At 37.7% G+C, this 21,004-nt stretch overlaps 1 protein-coding gene and 1 long non-coding RNA gene across 2 annotated transcripts; one reads left to right on the top strand and one right to left on the bottom strand.

The window, feature by feature from the left end:
• Positions 1 to 6,341: 6,341 nt before the first annotated feature.
• LOC143856655 (uncharacterized) lies at positions 6,342 to 8,783 on the bottom strand. Its single transcript, XM_077366920.1, has 2 exons — positions 8,757 to 8,783; positions 6,342 to 8,675 (listed from the first exon to the last, which is right to left on the bottom strand). The coding sequence occupies exons 1-2, from the start codon at positions 8,781 to 8,783 to the stop codon at positions 6,342 to 6,344; spliced, it is 2,361 nt and encodes a 786-aa protein (XP_077223035.1).
• A 2,074-nt stretch (positions 8,784 to 10,857) lies between these two features.
• LOC143856453 (uncharacterized) lies at positions 10,858 to 11,421 on the top strand. The gene is made up of 2 exons (XR_013238208.1): positions 10,858 to 10,909; positions 11,007 to 11,421. It is a non-coding gene; the product is annotated as an uncharacterized LOC143856453 (long non-coding RNA).
• The last annotated feature ends 9,583 nt before the right edge of the window (positions 11,422 to 21,004 follow it).

Genomic DNA, 21,004 nt, shown 5'->3' on the forward strand with positions numbered 1-21,004 from the left:
TGATGGTTGGTTATGTACAAAGCAGGTGGGGGGGGGGGGGTAGCTGATTGAGCCTTCTATTATTTAATTCATCTGAGGTTGTCTTCGATACCCATTTTGAGCCCAAACTGATTAGCAATCGTAGATCTCTGAACTACATAAGAAGACGACCAAAACAATTAGGTCCTAAGCAAGGGATCGCATGTATTTCCTCTTTTTTTAATTAGGCAGTCATAAATAAACTAGTGATAAATGATAAATTCATCTCCTTTTCTTCCTTGGGCCACCCCTTTGCAGTGTAAAAGGGCACTCATTAATAGATGAGTGGGGCCTAGAGAAGCAAAGGGATGGAATATATCACTTCCCTTCACTCCCAGCGAAGAAAAGGGATGGAATATATCACTTGCATTCACTCCTAGGGAAGAAAAGGGATGGAATATATCACTTCCCTTCATTTAAATAAGGAAAGATTTTGGTTCGAAATTTTGCAACCCTCCTTTACAAGGTTTTAAAGAGACACTCATTAACAAGGTTTTAAAGATACTATCAAACAAAAAAAGATTGAATTGTAAAGTGATTAACAGGACAATGAGGACAATGAATGTTTAATAGAGTCATAACACATTATTGAGGGAAAAAAAGAGAGCCACCACATCAAATAATTCCCAAACAAGCAAAACATCCCCTTCACAAGGTCTCTGTTGGAATGGAAAAAATACAAGATCAGATATCTCTGAATTTTGAACAGGACAATGAATGAGACTTTGACCATGCTTGTTTCTGCACTGTAGTTAACGAGCTGATTCACAATGAATGAGTTGTGTGGCGATGATATCTCTTCTTCCTAAGTGGATTATCTTCTTGATCATCGTCCGATCCACCGTCGCTTCCTGATCTGCTCTCATACTCATCATCCTTACTCCCCAATCCGAGCCATCTTGCCTTGTCCTTCAATGCCAAACTGCTGCACCAAATAAAAAGTTAAAAAACAGAAACCCCACTTCCCAACTTAGCTCAAACACAAAACCAAAAAAGAACAAAATGAGAGAGCTAGAGAGAGAGAGAGAGAGAGAGAGAGTACAAGGGCTAGAGAGAGGGCTGGAGAGCTGAACATGGGCTTAGAGAGGTTGGGTCCGACTAATCGTGGCTGAGAGATTGCACCCACTGGCATGTTGGTTACAACCCTATGACCAGAACTGTTATCTAGAAACCCCCCAAACTCATAAAAAATCCCACTTTTATGATTTTTTCTTTCTTTCTTCTCGTTTAGACCTCTCTTAGATCTCTTAGTTTTTGTTCTTCTTCTCTCTCATCTCAAAAGCCATCTGTAAAATTGTAACGACCCGATTTCCGTCGAGTCGCTACGAGCAAAAGAACGCAAAAATCATGGAAATATTTTTTTTTTTTTTTATAAGCAGCAACCACGATAGAATCTTATTCCAACTTAATATGTCTTACCATAACAATTTCAATACTCATACTTCAAAAGAAAAGTGAAGTTTTAAATTACCAAAGTCCAAACTAAATAAAGTCTTGATAGAAATAAAAATGGTAAATGACGCAAGACGTCAAAATGCAAAAACCCCAGAAACGAACTCTCTGATCACACAGTCCCTTATCCCAAGGTTCCTTCATTTGCAAATGCTCCACCATCTAACGCCTCAACCCCTGTGGTGGAGTAAACAACGTCAGAGCAGGGTCCTCCAGAGACCAAGCAGAGTAAGAGAGACAATATAAAAAGTACAGGCAATATAATCCAGATCCTTAATAATATCTAGGAACAATAATAAAGACTGAAATAAATTACAATATCCACGGCAATATAAATAAAAGGAGTGGTAATAATTCAAATTTATACTATGTATGCAACAATTTTATAAATTGAGACAGCACATTCCCCAGGTACATCCGGCTTTTCCCCACTTTATTTTTCTGTCAGTTCTTTTCTGACTTTTCCATTTTTTTTTCTTTTTGCCGGTGTCCTTGCCGCACGACTACCCACTACCCCTGTCTAAAGGTAGTGGCGTTATGGACTCGGATTTCGGTCTCGCATTTAATGCCGAGCCGTTTCGGGGATACTATCCCTTTTGGATGGTTTGCCAACGAAAGGCTGTACACGCTTCTCGCGTTGGCCTTTGGACCTTAGGTCCCAGGATGATACCACCACACCCTTAATTTTCCCTTCACTCTCCCCAATGTATGATATGCAATTAAGAATTTAAGTACATTACCTTTGCCTTCCTTCCTGCATTACTTCGCATAAGATTTTAGAACAAATCATTTTTCATTTCAATTCATTTGATTCCAGCCAAGCAAGTATAAATTAACTAAGCAGGTATTAATAAGGCAAAATTTATAAGTAGAGCTACATTGCATAGACAAGTTATATTGAAAACTATTACAAGGCAAGGTCTAGCTGTCACCTGCCTTCTTTTATTTTTTTAAACCCGGAGATGTGTGAGATTAAGATGCCCCCTTTATGTGGGAGAGGGAAGTAGTAGGCCTGTAGATCAATTATTTAAAAAAAATATTATAAACGTCACTGATGAGATCTTAACCCTACATAAAATTTGTACTAAGAGGGCTGCTAGCGTAGAATTGATTTATTGAAAATTATACAAGAAAAGTCATTTTGTAGAATTTATTAGGAACTGATAAAACTGTGTACTACCACTTTTTAGGAAATTAAAAGTCCTTTATATAGGTTTTATTTGTGACCAAAAGTACAAAAATGCAGGAACAGACGTATGTCTTTTCTTTCTTTCTTTTTTTTTTTTTTTTTTTTAAACAACGAATAAACAAATAGGGGGGGTGTCCCAAGGTAAAAACAAGGGCATAAGCATGTACATATTTCGTTCTTTCTTTTCTCTTTCTGCCTTGCTTTATTCGATTACAGCATCTCTAATTTCATTTTAACGAAGATAAGGGTTTTTGCAGGTGATTAAATCGTGAGATTTGGCACGGAAAAATCGTGGAATCGATATGGTTAATGTATAAATCATTTTATTTATTTTATTTTTCCTTTTTGCATCTGCTTCTTTGGTTTGCAGAAACCCTATTTCCATTTTTAACGAGATGAGGTTTTGCAGGTTTAAACATGAAATAGAGTATGAAGAAATCAAAAAATGGAATGGGTAAGGTATAAATCACTTTATTTATTTTTCTCATTTTGCATCTTGCTTCCTTTGATTATAAAATCCATGTATTTCTTTTTAACACAGATTGGGTTTTTGCAGGTGATGAAATCGTGAGATTTGAGCATGGAGAAAAACATGAAACGAGATGGGTAATGTATAAATCATTTATTTATTTTCCTTTTTGTATCTTGCTTTGTTAGCTGCAAAAACCCTAATTTATTTTAACGTGGATGTGGTTTTCTGCAGGTTTTTGGAGCTTGAGATATAGGGCATGGCAAAATTCGTGAAATTGAAATGGGTTTTACAGAATAACAAGAAGGGTTTCATCGCATACACAGTTTTGGGGATGAAATTCCATGATTTCAAAAATTTGATGAAGAAGATGCAAGGGATTTCAAGAAATTAAAAAAAATCAACATACCTCTCGGTGGCGATGAATGGGGAAAACGAAGAATCAAGATGGGATTCTCGTCCAAGAACCGTCCGAGCCTCTCTTTTCTTCCTCTCTCTCTCACTGTATTCTTTCCCCTCTTCTTCTCTTGATTTTGCTCTTAACAATGAGGTATGTAATTGATTTGGGAGAGATTTTTATGTATCTCTAAGCAAGGATGGATGTTACCACCAAATAAATTCGATCCATAAAGAAATCTTCCGTTTTGCCCATATTTTTCTAAAATTTTGAGATCGTGCTTTCCTTCCTCATAATTTCCAACGGTTTTTTTTCCTTTTAATTGATACTAGTCTTTTTAATTTAGTCATCAAATGCCCCTAATTACTTCCCTTAATTATGAATAATGAACAGCTTAATGCAGTTTTTAGATTTAATTTTAGATTTAATGAGGGTAGTCTTTACATTCTACCCCCCTTAAAAGAATTTCGTCCCCGAAATTCCTCTCTCAAATTTTTTTTTTTTTTTAACAAGGGTAATTACATTCAATGGATACACAACAAATCTTGATATGGTACTATTTAGCAATGATTTCAAACATAAACGGTATCATCAAAAACTAAGGGCGTACCTCCAAATAATTCTGGAAAATTTTTCTGGATATCAGATTCTCGCTCCCAAGTAGCCTCCTCGACGTCATGGTGACGCCAAAGTACTTTGACAAGGGGAATCGACTTGTTCCGCAAAACCCTATCCTTGCGCTCCAGAATGCGCACAGGTCCTTCCGAAAAGGACCAATCACTCTGAAGCTCCACCTCGTCCTCCTCTAACACATGAGAAGAGTCGGGATGATACAGACGGAGCATGGATACATGAAATACGTTATGCATCCGATCAAGGTTTGGAGGTAATTCCAACTCATAAGCTCGAGATCCAACTCGCTTAGAGATGCGATAAGGTCTGATGTAACGAGGGCTCAACTTACCCTTCCTGCCGAACCGCATAACCGCTTTGAAAGGTGAGATTTTAACAAAAACCATATCTCCCTCAGCGAACTCGAGCTCTCTACGCCGCTGATCGGCATAGCTCTTCTGCCTACTCTGAGCTGCCTTTAACCTCTCCCTGATTAAGGTTACTTTCTCAGAATTTTCTTCCACCAATTTTGGCCCAAGCAACTGCCTCTCACCAACTTCAACCCAACACAATGGTGATCTGCAAGCACGACCATAAAGAGCCTCGAAGGGAGCCATCTGAATACTCTGTTGATAGCTGTTATTATAAGCAAATTCGACTAGGGGCAAGTGACGCTCCCAGTCTCCTCCAAAATCGAGAATACAGGCTCTCAATAGGTCCTCCACAATCTGGTTAACCCTCTCAGTCTGACCATCCGTCTGAGGATGATAGGCAGTACTAAAATTTAGCTTCGATCCCAAAGCCTCTTGCAACCCACGCCAAAACCCAGAAGTGAACCTGGTGTCCCTGTCTGATACTATAGAAGCAGGTACTCCATGCAATCTGATAATTTGAGCCACATACACCTCAGCCAACTTGTTCAAAGTCCAAGTCTTTTTCATGGCAATAAAATGCGCGGACTTGGTGAGACGATCAACAATCACCCAGATGCTATCACAACCGCTCTTGGTTTTGGGCAAACCCATGATGAAGTCCATAGAAATGCTATCCCACTTCCACATGCGTATTTCCAAAGGCTTTAGAGTGCCCCCAGGTTTCTGATGCTCAATTTTTATTTTCTGACAAGTCAAGCATTTCGAAACATAGCTAGCCACTTCTCTTTTCATTCCGCTCCACCAGAAATTTCTTTTCAAATCATGATACATCTTGGTGCTACCCGGGTGAATGGTGTAGCGAGACTTATGGGCCTCATCCAAGATACTCCTTCTAAGTTCTTCTTTAGCTGGCACACATATCCTGCCTTTAAAGTACAAGAAACCGTCTGCCCCAATTGAAAAGTCTGGTCTGGAATCTACTTCTTTCTTCAACTTGACCAACTCTGCATCATCTGCTTGAGCCGCCTTTATTGACTCCAAAAAGTCCGACTGCACTCGAAAATTTGCTAAAACTGATTTCTCACCCACTTTGCAAACACCCAATGTCAAATCTCTAAACTGCTCAAGGAGTTTCCACTCTTCCATCATCAAGCATGCAAGTTTAGCACCTCCTTGCCTACTGAGAGCATCGGCAACCACGTTAGCTTTACCTGGATGGTAGCTCAATGTAAAATTGTAGTCTTTTAAGAACTCAAGCCACCTCCTCTGGCGCATATTTAATTCTTTCTGATCAAACAGGTATTTGAGGCTTTTGTGGTCTGTAAAAACCTCAAACTTCACACCATACAAATAATGACGCCAGATCCTGAGCGCAAAAACCACAGCTGCCAATTCTAAGTCATGGGTGGGGTAATTCACCTCATGCCGCTTCAACTGCCGTGAGCCATATGCAATCACCTTCCCATTCTGCATAAGTACACAACCTAACCCCTTTATGGAAGCATCACTATAAATAACAAAATCCACTCCTTCAGAAGGGAGGACAAGAACAGGCGACGAAGTCAACCTCTTCTTCAATTCCTGGAAACTGAGCTCACACTCCTCCGCCCAAATAAACTTGACATTCTTTCTAGTCAGCTTGGTCAGAGGACCAGCCAATGCAGAAAATCCCTCAACAAATTTTCGGTAATAACCGGCTAGTCCCAAGAAACTTCTGACCTCAGTTGCGTTAGTAGGCTGTTTCCACTGCAATATTGCCTCTACCTTAACTGGGTCAACTGAGATGCCCTCCTTTGAGACCACGTGACCTAAGAATGTCACGCTCTCTAACTAAAACTCGCACTTGGAAAACTTGGCAAATAAATGATTCTGCCTCAAAGTTTCAAGTGCTCTCCTCAGATGCTCTGCATGATCTTCCTTGGACTTAGAATAAATGAGAATATCATCAATAAATACCACAATGAACTGATCTAAGAAGGGTTTGAAGATCCTGTTCATTACATCCATAAAGATGGTTGGAGCATTAGTCAGTCCAAATGGCATTACCACAAATTCAAAATGACCGTATCGGGTCCTGAAAGCTGTCTTGGATATGTCCTCATCTCTGACACGAAGCTGATGATACCCTGATCTGAGGTCAATCTTAGAAAAGTGACAAGCTCCCTGCAACTGGTCAAAAAGATCGTCGATCCTAGGCAAAGGATAACGATTTTTGACAGTAACCTTATTCAGTTGCCGATAATCGATGCACAAACGGAGGCTGCCATCCTTCTTTTTAACAAATAAAACAGGAGCACCCCACGGCGAAGAACTTGGCCTGATGAATCCTTTCTCAAGCAACTCAGACAACTGTTCCTTCAATTCCTTCAACTCGGCAGGGGCCATCCGATAAGGTGCTTTGGAAATGGGTAAGGTCCCTGGCTCGAGAGCAATGGTAAAGTCGAGCTCTCTGTGGGGAGGCAACTCCGTGAGATCCTCTGGAAAAACATCAAGGAACTCACTCACTACGGAAATATCAGCTGCTGATAACCCTACACCATCATCTTCTTTCTTCACATACGCCAAGAAACCTTCACAGCCTCTACTTAACAATTTCTGGGCCCTTAATGCAGCAATAATTTTGATCTTGCCAGGGCGCTTCACACCCTCAAACAAGAATTCTTCCTCTCCGGGTATTCTGAACACCACCACCTTATGGAAAAAATCCACACTGGCGTGATAAGATGCCAACCAGTCCATGCCTAGGATGACCTTGAAGTCATTCATTTTCAGCAATACAAGGTCTCCCAAAAGTTCACGGTCCCCAATTTTAATTTTACAACCCTTGCATACCAAGTCAGTAACTACCACATCGCCTACTGGTGTGACCACTCTCAACGGATGTAGTAAGGGTACAGGGGATAAAGCTAATTCTCGAACAAAATCAGGCGATATAAATGATAATGTAGAGCCAGAATCAAATAAGACATGAACAGATATACCATTAACGAGAAGCTGACCTTCGATAACTGCATCGGATGCTTCAGCATCGCGCTGACTCAAGGCAAAGACCCGATTGATAGGAGCTTGGGGTGCATTTCTTCCTTGGACTGGTATGAGATTTGGGTTTCCCCTCCACTGATTTTGCTGCTGCGGCTGGGGTGGAGGTCTAGGAAGAGCCCGCTGCTGCTGATATGGCTGCCTGGCATACTGCTGATGCTTCTTCTTAGGGCAATCCCTCTGCTTGTGGTTCGGATCCCCACAATTGAAACAAACGTTCATAGATTTCCAGCACTGGCCTGAATGGAATTTTCCGCAAAGAGAGCACAAGGTCTTGGATTGCGAACCACCATCTGTCCTCTGCTTTTTGAGTGAAGGTCCCTGATTTCTGCTAGCAAATGATTGAGATCTAGCTGCCTGTACTGATTTCTCGCAGTCTTCCGCCACCTCGGCCTTCTCACAGGCCTCTGCCAAGGTCCTAGTACCAAGGTTAACGATACTCGCCTTAATGGAAGGGCGAAGACCGCTAACAAATTTCCGAACCCGATCTGCCTCCGTCGCTGCGTATCCAGGTGCAAAACGCGAAAGCTCTCTGAACTTGGCTCCATACTGAGCCACAGTCAACGCCCCCTGCTTTAGTTCTGCGAACTGCCCCGCCAACTGAATTCTTATGCGCTTCGGAAAGAACTGTTCATTAAAGCGAGACTTGAACTGTCCCCAAGTTCCAGACAAAACTGCGGGATAGTTCTGAATCATAGTCCGCCACCAGACACCCGCCTCTCCCTTCAGTAGGAAGGAAGCAAAACGAATCTTCTGAATGTTAGAGCACTCCATCACGGCAAAGATCCCCTCTACCTCTGTAAGCCAATGGTCTGCCACTAAGGGGTCACCTGAACCAGTAAACTCAGATGGGTGGTAGTCTCGGAACTGACGATGCACCTGAGAGGCATCCTCACGAGGCCTCGACTCCTGACGAGCCCCGAGATTGGCTGCGATGGCCTGAAGGGCGGTCTGATTAGCTATCTGATTCTGTCTAAGAATTTCTGCCAGCATTTGCAGACCATCCTGATTTTGAGGTTGAACTGGGTCAGGTCCATCTAGGCCATGCGCACCGAGCTGAGCTGGTTCATGTCCATCATTATTAGGGACATTAGCCTGGTTAGCAGCTCCCCTCCTCTGATACATCTGCAAAATGAACAATTATATAATCATATGTATATATCGATGACATAATTTTTTATTTTTATTTTTATTACTAGGAAGTACCATACTAATAGAAGGCTTTGTTGCCATTGATTGAGTAGTATTAAAATTTAGTACTGTGTCTTCCCTTTAAAGGTATAGAAATCAGAGTGCATATATTTTGATCGACAATTCTTAATTGTCTACCCCAATCCTATAATCTACCCACTCTCACGTACTCCAGGTATTTCACAAAAACCTGGCTTTGATACCACAACTGTAACGACCCGATTTCCGTCGAGTCGCTACGAGCAAAAGAACGTAGAAATCATGGAAATATTTTTTTTTTTTTATAAGCAGCAACCACGATAGAATCTTATTCCAACTTAATATGTCTTACCATAACAATTTCAATACTCATACTTCAAAAGAAAAGCGAAGTTTTAAATTACCAAAGTCCAAACTAAATAAAGTCTTGATAGAAATAAAAATGGTAAATGACGCAAGACGTCAAAATGCAAAAACCCCAGAAACGAACTTTCTGATCACACAGTCCCTTATCCCAAGGTTCCTTCATTTGCAAATGCTCCACCATCTAACGCCTCAACCCCTGTGGTAGAGTAAACAACGTCAGAGCAGGGTCCTCCAGAGACCAAGCAGAGTAAGAGAGACAATATAAAAAGTACAGGCAATATAATCCAGATCCTTAATAATATCTAGGAACAATAATAAAGACTGAAATAAATTACAATATCCACGGCAATATAAATAAAAGGAGTGGTAATAATTCAAATTTATACTATGTATGCAACAATTTTATAAATTGAGACAGCACATTCCCCAGGTACATCCGGCTTTTCCCCACTTTATTTTTCTGTCAGTTCTTTTCTGACTTTTCCATTTTTTTTTCTTTTTGCCGGTGTCCTTGCCGCACGACTACCCACTACCCCTGTCTAAAGGTAGTGGCGTTATGGACTCGGATTTCGGTCTCGCATTTAATGCCGAGCCGTTTCGGGGATACTATCCCTTTTGGATGGTTTGCCAACGAAAGGCTGTACACGCTTCTCGCGTTGGCCTTTGGACCTTAGGTCCCAGGATGATACCACCACACCCTTAATTTCCCCTTCACTCTCCCCAATGTATGATATGCAATTAAGAATTTAAGTACATTACCTTTGCCTTCCTTCCTGCATTACTTCGCATAAGATTTTAGAACAAATCATTTTTCATTTCAATTCATTTGATTCCAGCCAAGCAAGTATAAATTAACTAAGCAGGTATTAATAAGGCAAAATTTATAAGTAGAGCTACATTGCATAGACAAGTTATATTGAAAACTATTACAAGGCAAGGTCTAGCTGTCACCTGCCTTCTTTTATTTTTTTAAACCCGGAGATGTGTGAGATTAAGATGCCCCCTTTATGTGGGAGAGGGAAGTAGTAGGCCTGTAGATCAATTATTTAAAAAAAATATTATAAACGTCACTGATGAGATCTTAACCCTACATAAAATTACATAAAATTTGTACTAAGAGGGCTGCTAGCGTAGAATTGATTTATTGAAAATTATACAAGAAAAGTCATTTTGTAGAATTTATTAGGAACTGATAAAACTGTGTATTACCACTTTTTAGGAAATTAAAAGTCCTTTATATAGGTTTTATTTGTGACCAAAAGTACAAAAATGCAGGAACAGACGTATGTCTTTTCTTTCTTTCTTTTTTTTTTTTTTTTTTTAAACAACGAATAAACAAATAGGGGGGGTGTCCCAAGGTAAAAACAAGGGCATAAGCATGTACATATTTCGTTCTTTCTTTTCTCTTTCTGCCTTGCTTTATTCGATTACAGCATCTCTAATTTCATTTTAACGAAGATAAGGGTTTTTGCAGGTGATTAAATCGTGAGATTTGGCACGGAAAAATCGTGGAATCGATATGGTTAATGTATAAATCATTTTATTTATTTTATTTTTCCTTTTTGCATCTGCTTCTTTGGTTTGCAGAAACCCTATTTCCATTTTTAACGAGATGAGGTTTTGCAGGTTTAAACATGAAATAGAGTATGAAGAAATCAAAAAATGGAATGGGTAAGGTATAAATCACTTTATTTATTTTTCTCATTTTGCATCTTGCTTCCTTTGATTATAAAATCCATGTATTTCTTTTTAACACAGATTGGGTTTTTGCAGGTGATGAAATCGTGAGATTTGAGCATGGAGAAAAACGTGAAACGAGATGGGTAATGTATAAATCATTTATTTATTTTCCTTTTTGTATCTTGCTTTGTTAGCTGCAAAAACCCTAATTTATTTTAACGTGGATGTGGTTTTCTGCAGGTTTTTGGAGCTTGAGATATAGGGCATGGCAAAATTCGTGAAATTGAAATGGGTTTTACAGAATAACAAGAAGGGTTTCATCGCATACACAGTTTTGGGGATGAAATTCCATGATTTCAAAAATTTGATGAAGAAGATGCAAGGGATTTCAAGAAATTAAAAAAAATCAACATACCTCTCGGTGGCGATGAATGGGGAAAACGAAGAATCAAGATGGGATTCTCGTCCAAGAACCGTCCGAGCCTCTCTTTTCTTCCTCTCTCTCTCACTGTATTCTTTCCCCTCTTCTTCTCTTGATTTTGCTCTTAACAATGAGGTATGTAATTGATTTGGGAGAGATTTTTATGTATTTCTAAGCAAGGATGGATGTTACCACCAAATAAATTCGATCCATAAAGAAATCTTCCGTTTTGCCCATATTTTTCTAAAATTTTGAGATCGTGCTTTCCTTCCTCATAATTTCCAACGGTTTTTTTTTCCTTTTAATTGATACTAGTCTTTTTAATTTAGTCATCAAATGCCCCTAATTACTTCCCTTAATTATGAATAATGAACAGCTTAATGCAGTTTTTAGATTTAATTTTAGATTTAATGAGGGTAGTCTTTACAAAAATAGAATTTCTCAAGTCATCTTCTCCAAATCTCGACCCTTCTAACCTGCAATATATTTTCAATTTACCAAAAAGAAAAAACCAACATAAAAAAACAACAGAAAACGAACAAAAAATAGAAAGAAAATGGAGTGGGAAATAAACCCTAAAAGCAAAGGAGGAAAAGGAGAAAGAAAATGACAGAAATGGAGAGAAAACAAAAGGATAAACCCTAGATTGGACTATCGTTTGGAAGAGAGAGAGAGAGAGAGAGAGAGAGAAGCAGAGAAGAGAAGCGCATAAAACCCTAGATTCACATTTTTACGATTTGAGGGGGACTTCAATGTCAAAAAAATTGAAACTGTATGAAATATAAGGGTTCGATTGTCATTTTGAACTTGCGTTTTAAGTTTTTTCAGCGTACATGAGCCCACATCTTTCAGCCAATGGGAATCCTTATAACACGCCACCGCAGGTAACTTTCCTGAGGTTAACCGCAGGAACCGTTTTCTCACATATATATATATATATATATATATATATATATATATATATATATAGCAGAGGAGAAAAGGATAATTATTTGAATTTCTCCCAAAATTCTATGAGAATTACATATTACTTTTTTTGACTTTTTTTAACAAAGGCACCCATTCAACCCGCATATTTTCAATCCTACCCCCTCCTTTATGCTTTTTAACGAAGGCACCCATTAAAGCCCAATAATTTCAATCCTACCCCCCTACTTTATGCTTTTTTAATTATGAAAATCTCTATGGATTGGAGGGCTAGGATCTGCCTATGCAAATGATTTTACGGGCACAACCTATTAATGTTGTGTTCCATCACATGGACGGTTTGGATTAACCTATGATGTGGTCCGTACAGTTCTTTGTCGGCCCGTGCATAGCACGGGGTTTTTTACTAGTATATATATTATATATATATATATAGCAGAAGAGAAAATGAGAGAATTATTTGAATTTCTCCCAAAATTCTATGAGAATTACACATCACTTTTTTTTAACAAAGGCACCCATTCAACCCACATATTTTCAATCCTACCCTCTCCTTTATGCTTTGTAACAAAGGCACCCATTAAAGCCACATAATTTCAATCCTACCCCCCTCCTTTATGCTTTTTTAATAGAAAAAGTGGACAAAGTCAACATATTCTACGCAAAATTATGGATTGGGGGCAGATGTTACATACTACTACGGATATTTGTGAACATATTACATAATACTACGGATTCAAGACACCTTGAAAAATATTGACGAATTTCAGGCACCTTTAGAGGAACAACATCTTATGGAAACCTCTATGGATTTGAGGGCTAGGATCAGCCTATGGAAATGATTTTACGGGCACAACCGATTTATGTTGTGTTCCATCACATGGACGGTTTGGATCAACCTATGATGTGGTCCGTACAGTTCTTTGCAGGGGTTTTTACTAGTATATACTATATATCAGAAGAGAAAAGGTGCTTGTGATATTAAATAACCGCAAGTGCACGGATCGTGTAAATACGGGTCGAACTCAGGGAAGAGAAATCTAGTTGTCAATCCTATTCTTGTACCGATTAGAATACTAGCTATGATATAATGTTGCCTGGAATTGACTCAGGATTTCCGTGGACTTGACCTCGGAGCCAACACTATATATAAGCGTATATTCTAATCAATCTAAGAATCAAATTTAACTAAGATATTTTTTTATTTAAAATCCTAATTTAGGCAAAGTGTACCAAGGTTCTAATGATCTCTTTTAACTACTTATCCTTTTAACTACTTATCCTTTTAACTACTTATCTAATTTAATTAGAAAACCAAAATTCTAAGGGCCTAAGTAAATTGGAAAATTGCAAAAGTAATTTGGAATAGTGTAAAAACCTTAATCCAATATAAAAGATTACTTAGGGTTAGAATCCACCATGGGTTTGGATTAAATTGATTAATTAAAATAATTTTTGTGTATTGAATTGTATATTTGATAATTAGTCTATGGGAAATAAGATCAATGGATGTCATTGCCCATGAGTAATTTATCAAAGACACACTCCAATTTTAAAGGCTGTATAAATATTTATAATATTCATAGCAATCACTCATACGAAAGGGGAAAGCCAATGGCATGAATGATTGGTATGCAACAATTATTAACCATTAATTCCATACCATTAAATTTAATTAAAAACCTTTCTCCTTCCCCATGGTTTCATCTAAACCCTAAGTATATAGGATTTAGTTACTCATGAAGAAAGTCAAAGAAACAAAAATAAAAAGTAGAAATAAGAGAATTTCCATTAAGAACTTGAGAAGGAAAAAGAAAATAAAAAGAACTCTTCTTTAATTGAAATTGAAACAAAAAATACATCAAATTGTAATTTAAAATAAAGATCAAAATAAGAAAAACTTATTCTTTTTCTCCTTCAATGGTTGAATCATTGTCCTCCTTCAAGCCTTGATCGGATTCCTCTCGTCGATACAAGTCCAACGGATCCGACCACGCGCGAATCAGAGCTAAAACGAAGAAGTTATGGTTCCTTGAAGTTTTAGAAAAAATAAAAAAACTGTTGAAGACGCGACGAGACGAGACGAGACTAAAAATTGAAGAAGATGGGAGAGAGTTCAAGAGAGATTGATTTTGGGTGAGAAAGGTTGCTAAATTAAGGGATTGAAAAAGATGTAAGGTGGAGATTAAAAAGCTAATCTTAGGAAACAAATGAAAGGACAAGATTAAGGCTTGAATGTGCTTTCTATATCTCTTCTAAAAAACACATGGGTTACTTCCCTTTTTTTTTTCTTTCCAAAGGTTTGTCTAAAACCTTCTAATTATTTTGTCAAGCAACTTTATAAATGGTAGAAAATAATGGAAAGTTTCCAAGTTGAGGAATATGTGCATGAAAGGACCAAATTGTCCCTATCTTTCGAATGAATTGCAATCATGCCATATACTTTCGCAAATGGCAAATCTACCCTTCCTTTGTAATGCACATAAACAACTAATAATTCCCTTCTCCTCTCTTGATCATTTCAATCTCAACCATTGGAATTAAGATCATTTCTCTTCTCTTATTTTTCATCATCCATCCTTGAAATTTCATCTTTCAAAGCAAAGTAAGGGGGTGTGGCATTATCAATTTGATCCTACTAAATCATCATGCCAATTCGGCCAACTAAGGCATTTTGGAACTTTGGATTCTCATGGCAATTGGTCATTTCTTCACTATTTTCATATGTTAAGTTCAATTTTCTTCATAATTCCAATAAAAATCCTGAAACAACAAAAACAACAAAAATACTTTAGTAGCACCGCTTAAAATATAAAATATACATGCATCCTACCACTATCATTCACACATAAATGTGTTCATCAAAAGGAGAGAATTATTTGAATTTCTTCCAAAATTCTAATAGAATTACACATCATTTTTTTTTGCTTTTGTTAACAAAGGCCCCCATTAAAGCCCCATATTTTCAATCCTACCCCCTTCACAATACCTATGTTATCCTTCTTGATGAATTTTTTACTATACCTTTTGTCCAAAAAGTCAACATGGTGACGTTTTTTCTTTGCAAAATTATGGATTGGGTGCATATGTTACATAATACTACGGATTTTGTAAACATATTACATCATACTACGGATTCAAGACACCTTTCAAAATATTGACGAATTCCGGGCACCTTAAGAGGAACAACATATTATGGAAACCTCTATAGATTAGAGGGCTAGGATCAGCCTATGGACATGATTTTACGGGCACAACCTATTTCTGTTGTGTTCCATCACATGGACGGTTTGGATCAACCTATGATGTGGTTCGTACAGTTCTTTCTCTGCCCGTGCATCACACGGGGTTATATATATATATATATATATATATATATATATATATATATATATATATATATGAGGAAAGTGAAGCTACACCGCCGGTGTAGCTAACTTAGTTAAAATACAATGGGCCCACATTGTTTTGGTGATCCAAACCATTCATTTGATTGGCTCTCACATAGATAAGGTGTCCACCAAAAATCAGCTCCATAGGATCATCCCAACCCTTCAAACCGTGGAGGCAAAAATGGACAAATTTGTGAAGGTTTTTACACGTTCATTTTTGCCTCCACAAATCGTAGGGTTGGGATGATCCTATGGAGCTGATTTTTGGTGGACACCCTATCTATGTGAGGGCCAATCAAATGAATTCTTTGGATCACCAAAACAATGTGGGCCCATTGTATTTTAAGCCGGCGGTGTAGCTTCACTTTCCTATATATATATATATATATATATATATATATATATATATATATATATATATGAGAGAACGGTTTCTACACACAAGTGTAGATAAGTTATCTACACACTAGCTGAAAATACAGTGGAGGCCCTCATTGTTTGGGTGATCCAAACCATTCATTCGATTGGCCCTCACATAGATAGGGTGTCCACAAAAAATCAGCTCCAAAGGATCATCCTAACCCTTCTAACCGTGGAGGAAAAAAATGGACAGATTTGTGATGGTTTATACACGTCCATTTTACCTCCACAAATCGTAGGGTTGGGATGATCCTATGAGCTGATTTTTTGTGGACACCATATCCATGTGAGAGCAAAACAAATGAATGGTTTGGATCACCCAAACAATATGCCTTCCCTGGTATTTTAAGCTAGTGTGTAGATAACTTATCTACACTTATGTGTAGAAACCGTTTTCTCTCTCTCTCTCTCTCTCTCTCTATATATATATATATATATATATATATATATATATATATATATATATATGTAAACCTAATGGTTCCCACCTTGGCATTCCCATCTTCTTTTGATGATTCCAATACACAAGTGATTTTATATCACTAATGTGTTTGAATGTCTAAGTTGTAGATCATGATTGTGTTAAGACAAGATTGCTTGGATTGAGGTCGAGAAGCACTCATTTGACCACATTCGGAAGGCCAAAGTCGTCGAAAATCCAAGACTCTAGAAGACTTGAAGCATTGCAAGTGAAGACCATTTTAAGTCTTTTTTTAGTTTGTATTGATCCAATCCTAGCTTAAGTTTAAGAGGCATAAATAAGTATCCACACACCCTAAATGCTTAAGTGGTTGTCCTTGTGGTGTTCCAACAATTTGGAACCTCATAACAATCCCACTTGGTGAGGATTTGGAAGCCCAAAACAAATAAGAAACAAGAATTGAAAATCTGCTGGAAATAGGCTTCTCGGAACTCCGAGAGAATTCTCGGAGCTCCGAGATTTGGTCCAGTAACATTTTCCATCTTCTGTTTCAATTTTCGGAACTCCGAGAGAAATTCTTGGAACTCTGAGAATTTCTCGGAACTCCGAGAACACTAGAACGGGAAAAAATATATCCGTTGGGAAACTTTGCCAGAATTACGACTATGCCCCCAAACGGTCATATTTGGGTTTTTCTATATATATGGGTATTTTAAACTTCCCAATAATGAATCCTAATACTCAAAAACTCTATTTGAACATCCTAAGAGTGAATCAAGCTTGTTTATGCCTCTCATCCTCTAGAATTAGGATTTGGATCATTAGGCTCAAATTTGTACATCTTCTACAAACCTTGTAAACTCTTGTGAGAGATTTTTTGTTCTTTCTTTCTTATTCAAACGATTGTATTCGAGCGAGTGTTCGGAGAAGCAAAGCCCACTCTCCGTAGTGAGGATTGCCACCAAGGTTAAAGGCAATTGGAATTGTAATTGGCATCGATCTTTGCTGAAGTTAAGAAGATCAACATAGTGAAGCCATCAACGGGTTTGGTTGGTGGAGTGGAGTAGGCCTCGCGTTTTGAGGACCGAACAACTTTAAATCTTGGGTGCACTCTCTATTATCTCTTGCTTTACATTTGCATTGCACTAAGGATTTAACTTGTATGCTTAATTGCCTTTTTGATCTCCTAAATCTTCAAAATTGTGTTAGAGTTTTCAAAAGCTTAAAACTTGTTAGAAACCTAATTTTTCCTCCTTATAAGTTGCCATTAGAATAGTACTCGGGCCTACCATTGGAATTTCACTTGGTATCAGAGCCTTGGCTCTTAAAAGATTTTCTTTTCTTAAAATCTTTGGTAATTTTTTTTAAAATTTTAACAAGGGAAAGATCATAAGATCATTGGCAACTTTCTAATTGTGAAATGGCAAACATAAATGGAACCGGACTTTCGGAAGGCCATTTCACAACTAGACCTCCTTTCTTTGATGGGTCCAACTATGGACATTGAAAGACAAGGATGCGCATCTATCTTCTCTCTATAGATGTAGAGCTTTGGAATATTGTTGAAAATGGATACACTTTGCCTTCCAAACCATTTGAAGAATGGAATGTTGTAGAGAAAAGGTATTCAAATTTAAATTACAAAGCTATAAACTCTTTGTTTTACGCGTTATCTACGGAAGAGTTTAATAGAGTAACTCTTTTTTATTCCGCTAAGGTTATTTGGGATACTCTTGCCGTTACCCATGAGGAAACATCACAAGTCAAGGATTCCAAAATAAACTTGTTAAAGAGCAAATATGAAATGTTTAGAATGGGTCAAAATGAAAATATTTCTGAAATGTACACCTGATTTTCTAAAATATCAAATGAATTAGCTAATCTTGGTAAATCTTATCCTACTGATGAGCTTGTGGGTAAGTTGCTTAAGTCACTTCCTCCACATTGGGATCCAAAGGTCACCGCCATACAAGAATCAAAGGATCTCAAGATGCTAACTATGGAGGAGCTTGTAGGATCTCTTATCACTCATGAGATGCTCCTCACTAGTCGACAAGAGGAGAAGAAGTCAAAAGAGAAAGAAAAAGAGAGTAGATCCTTAGCACTCAAGGTGAAAGCAGACTCATCTTCCTCAAGTGAGGCAGATAGTGATGAAGAAGAAGCTTTGAGAAAATTCAAAAGCTTATGGAGAAAGAAGCACAAAAAAGATAAAAAGAAGAAGAAAGTGAAGTTGAGGGTGATATAAGATGTTATAATTGTAAGAAGACGGGACACAAAAGACCGGAGTGCCCTCTTCTCAACTCATCTTCCTCGTAGTACAAGGGAAAGAAGAAGGATTGGAAGAAGAACAAGGGTCTTGTAGCCGCTTGGGATGCTTCTAGCACTTCGGGAAAAATCTCAAGTGAAGGGGAGGCTAATAAGGATGATCTTTGCTTCATGGCACTCACCTATGAAGATGAGGTAAATTCTAACCCCTCTTGTAATTCATCAAGTAGTGATAGTGGAAACATATCTTATGATAAATTGTGCATTACCTTGCATTCTCAAATTTTAAAGAATAAAGTTCTTAAAAAATCTATTTCAAAATTAGAAAATGAACTTGATGTTTTGAAAAATGAGTCATCTTCTTCCATATCTAAATCTCAAGCACAAATTGAAAATTTTAAACTTGAGATTAAAACCCTTAAGGGTATTTTGGATGAGAAATCTTGCCAATTAGTACAATTTCATAATGTGGCAAGCTCTTCCAAATCTTATGAAGATGACACTAATGATTTTCTAAATCAAATAACCCATCTTCATAATGAAAATAAAAAGTTAAGATTATGTCTCCATGGATTCTTAAATGGTGATAAAATTATTGACATAATCTTGAAAAAGGCTAGTCATAGACCTAATCATGTATTTTATGATAGGACTAGTCTATCTAACCCTCATGTTAGATGCCATTAATGTGGAATCAATGGTCACTACCAATTCCAATGTATCTAAGATTAGGGATTGTGGTAGAACCAAGAAAGCTTGGGTTCCTAATGCCCTCATATGATTCTCTTCATATGTGTTTAGATTAGGGGCTTGCACTTAAAATTGAATATCTTTGTATGGTTGTTTAAATATCCCCTCTTGTGTTGAATAAAAACTTTAAATAAGGGCAGTTCTATGTTTGTTTTTTTCCTTGAAAAATGGGAGCTTAAAATTGAAAATTTTATCCCTTTGATTTTCTTTTACTCCATCTTTTTGATTGATGCCAAAGGGGGAGAAAAATCTTGTGTAAGGAAATATATGTATGCTTTTATTGGAAAATCTCTTGTGCTTGTCATCATAAAAAATGGGGAGATTGTAAGCCCAATGGTTCCCACCTTGGCATTCCCATCTTCTTTTGATGATTCCAATACACAAATGATTTTATATCACTAATGTGTTTGAATGTCAAAGTTGTAGATCATGATTGTGTTAAGACAAGATTGTTTGGATTGAGGCCGAGAAACACTCATTTGACCACATTCGGAAGGCCAAAGTCGTCGGAAATCCAAGACTCTAGAAGACTTGAAGTATTGCAAGTGAAGACCATTTTAAGTCTTTTTTAGTTTGTATTGATCCAATCCTAGCTTAAGTTTAAGAGGCATAAATAAGTATCCACACACCCTAAATGCTTAAGTGGTTGTCCTTGTGGTGTTCCAACAATTTGGAACCCTCATAACAATCCCACTTGGTGAAGATTTGGAAGCCCAAAACAAATAAGAAACAAGAATTAAAAATCTGCTGGAAATAGGCTTTTCAGAGCTCCGAGCTCGGAACTCCGAGAGAATTTCTCGGAGCTTCGAGATTTGGTCCAGTAACATTTTCCATCTTCTGTTTCAATTCCCGGAACTCCGAGAACACTATAACGGGAAAAAATATATCCGTTGGGGAATTTTGCCAGAATTACAACTATGCCCCCAAACGGTCATATTTGGGTTTTTCTATATATATGGGTATTCTAAACTTCCCAATGATGAATCCTAACACTCAAAAACTCTATTTGAACATCCTAAGAGTGAATCAAGCTTGTTTATGCCTCTCATCCTCTAGAATTAGGATTTGCATCATTAGGCTCAAATTTGTACATCTTCTACAAACCTTTTAAACCCTTGTGAGGGATTTTTTGTTCTTTCTTTCTTATTCAAACGATTGTATTCGGGCGAGTGTTCGGAGAAGCGAAGCCCACTCTCCGTGGTGAGGATTGCCACCAAGGTTAAAGGCAATTGGAATTGTAATTGGCACCGATCTTCGCCGAAGTTAAGAAGATCAATATAGTGAAGCTATCAACGGGTTTGGTTGGTGGAGTGGAGTAGGCCTCGCGTTTTGAGGACCGAACCACTTTAAATCTCGGGTGCACTCTCTATTATCTCTTGCTTTATATTTGCATTGCACTTAGGATTTAACTTGTATGCTTAATTGCCTTTTTGATCTCGTAAATCTTCAAAATTGTGTTAGAGTTTTTAAAAGCTTAAAACTTGTTAGAAACCAAATTTTTCCTCTTCATAAGTTGCCATTAGAATAGTACTCGGGCCTACCCTTGGAATTTCAATATATATATATATATATATATATATATATATAGGGGCGAGGTTTCTGAGGTATCACGCAGGCTGAGCAAGCCTCTATATAACACCAT

This window comes from Tasmannia lanceolata, unplaced genomic scaffold, assembly GCF_043159265.1.
Source record: "Tasmannia lanceolata isolate RefF3 unplaced genomic scaffold, GAP_Taslan_0.1 ptg000023l, whole genome shotgun sequence".
In the NCBI taxonomy this organism is placed as follows: Eukaryota; Viridiplantae; Streptophyta; class Magnoliopsida; order Canellales; family Winteraceae; genus Tasmannia; species Tasmannia lanceolata.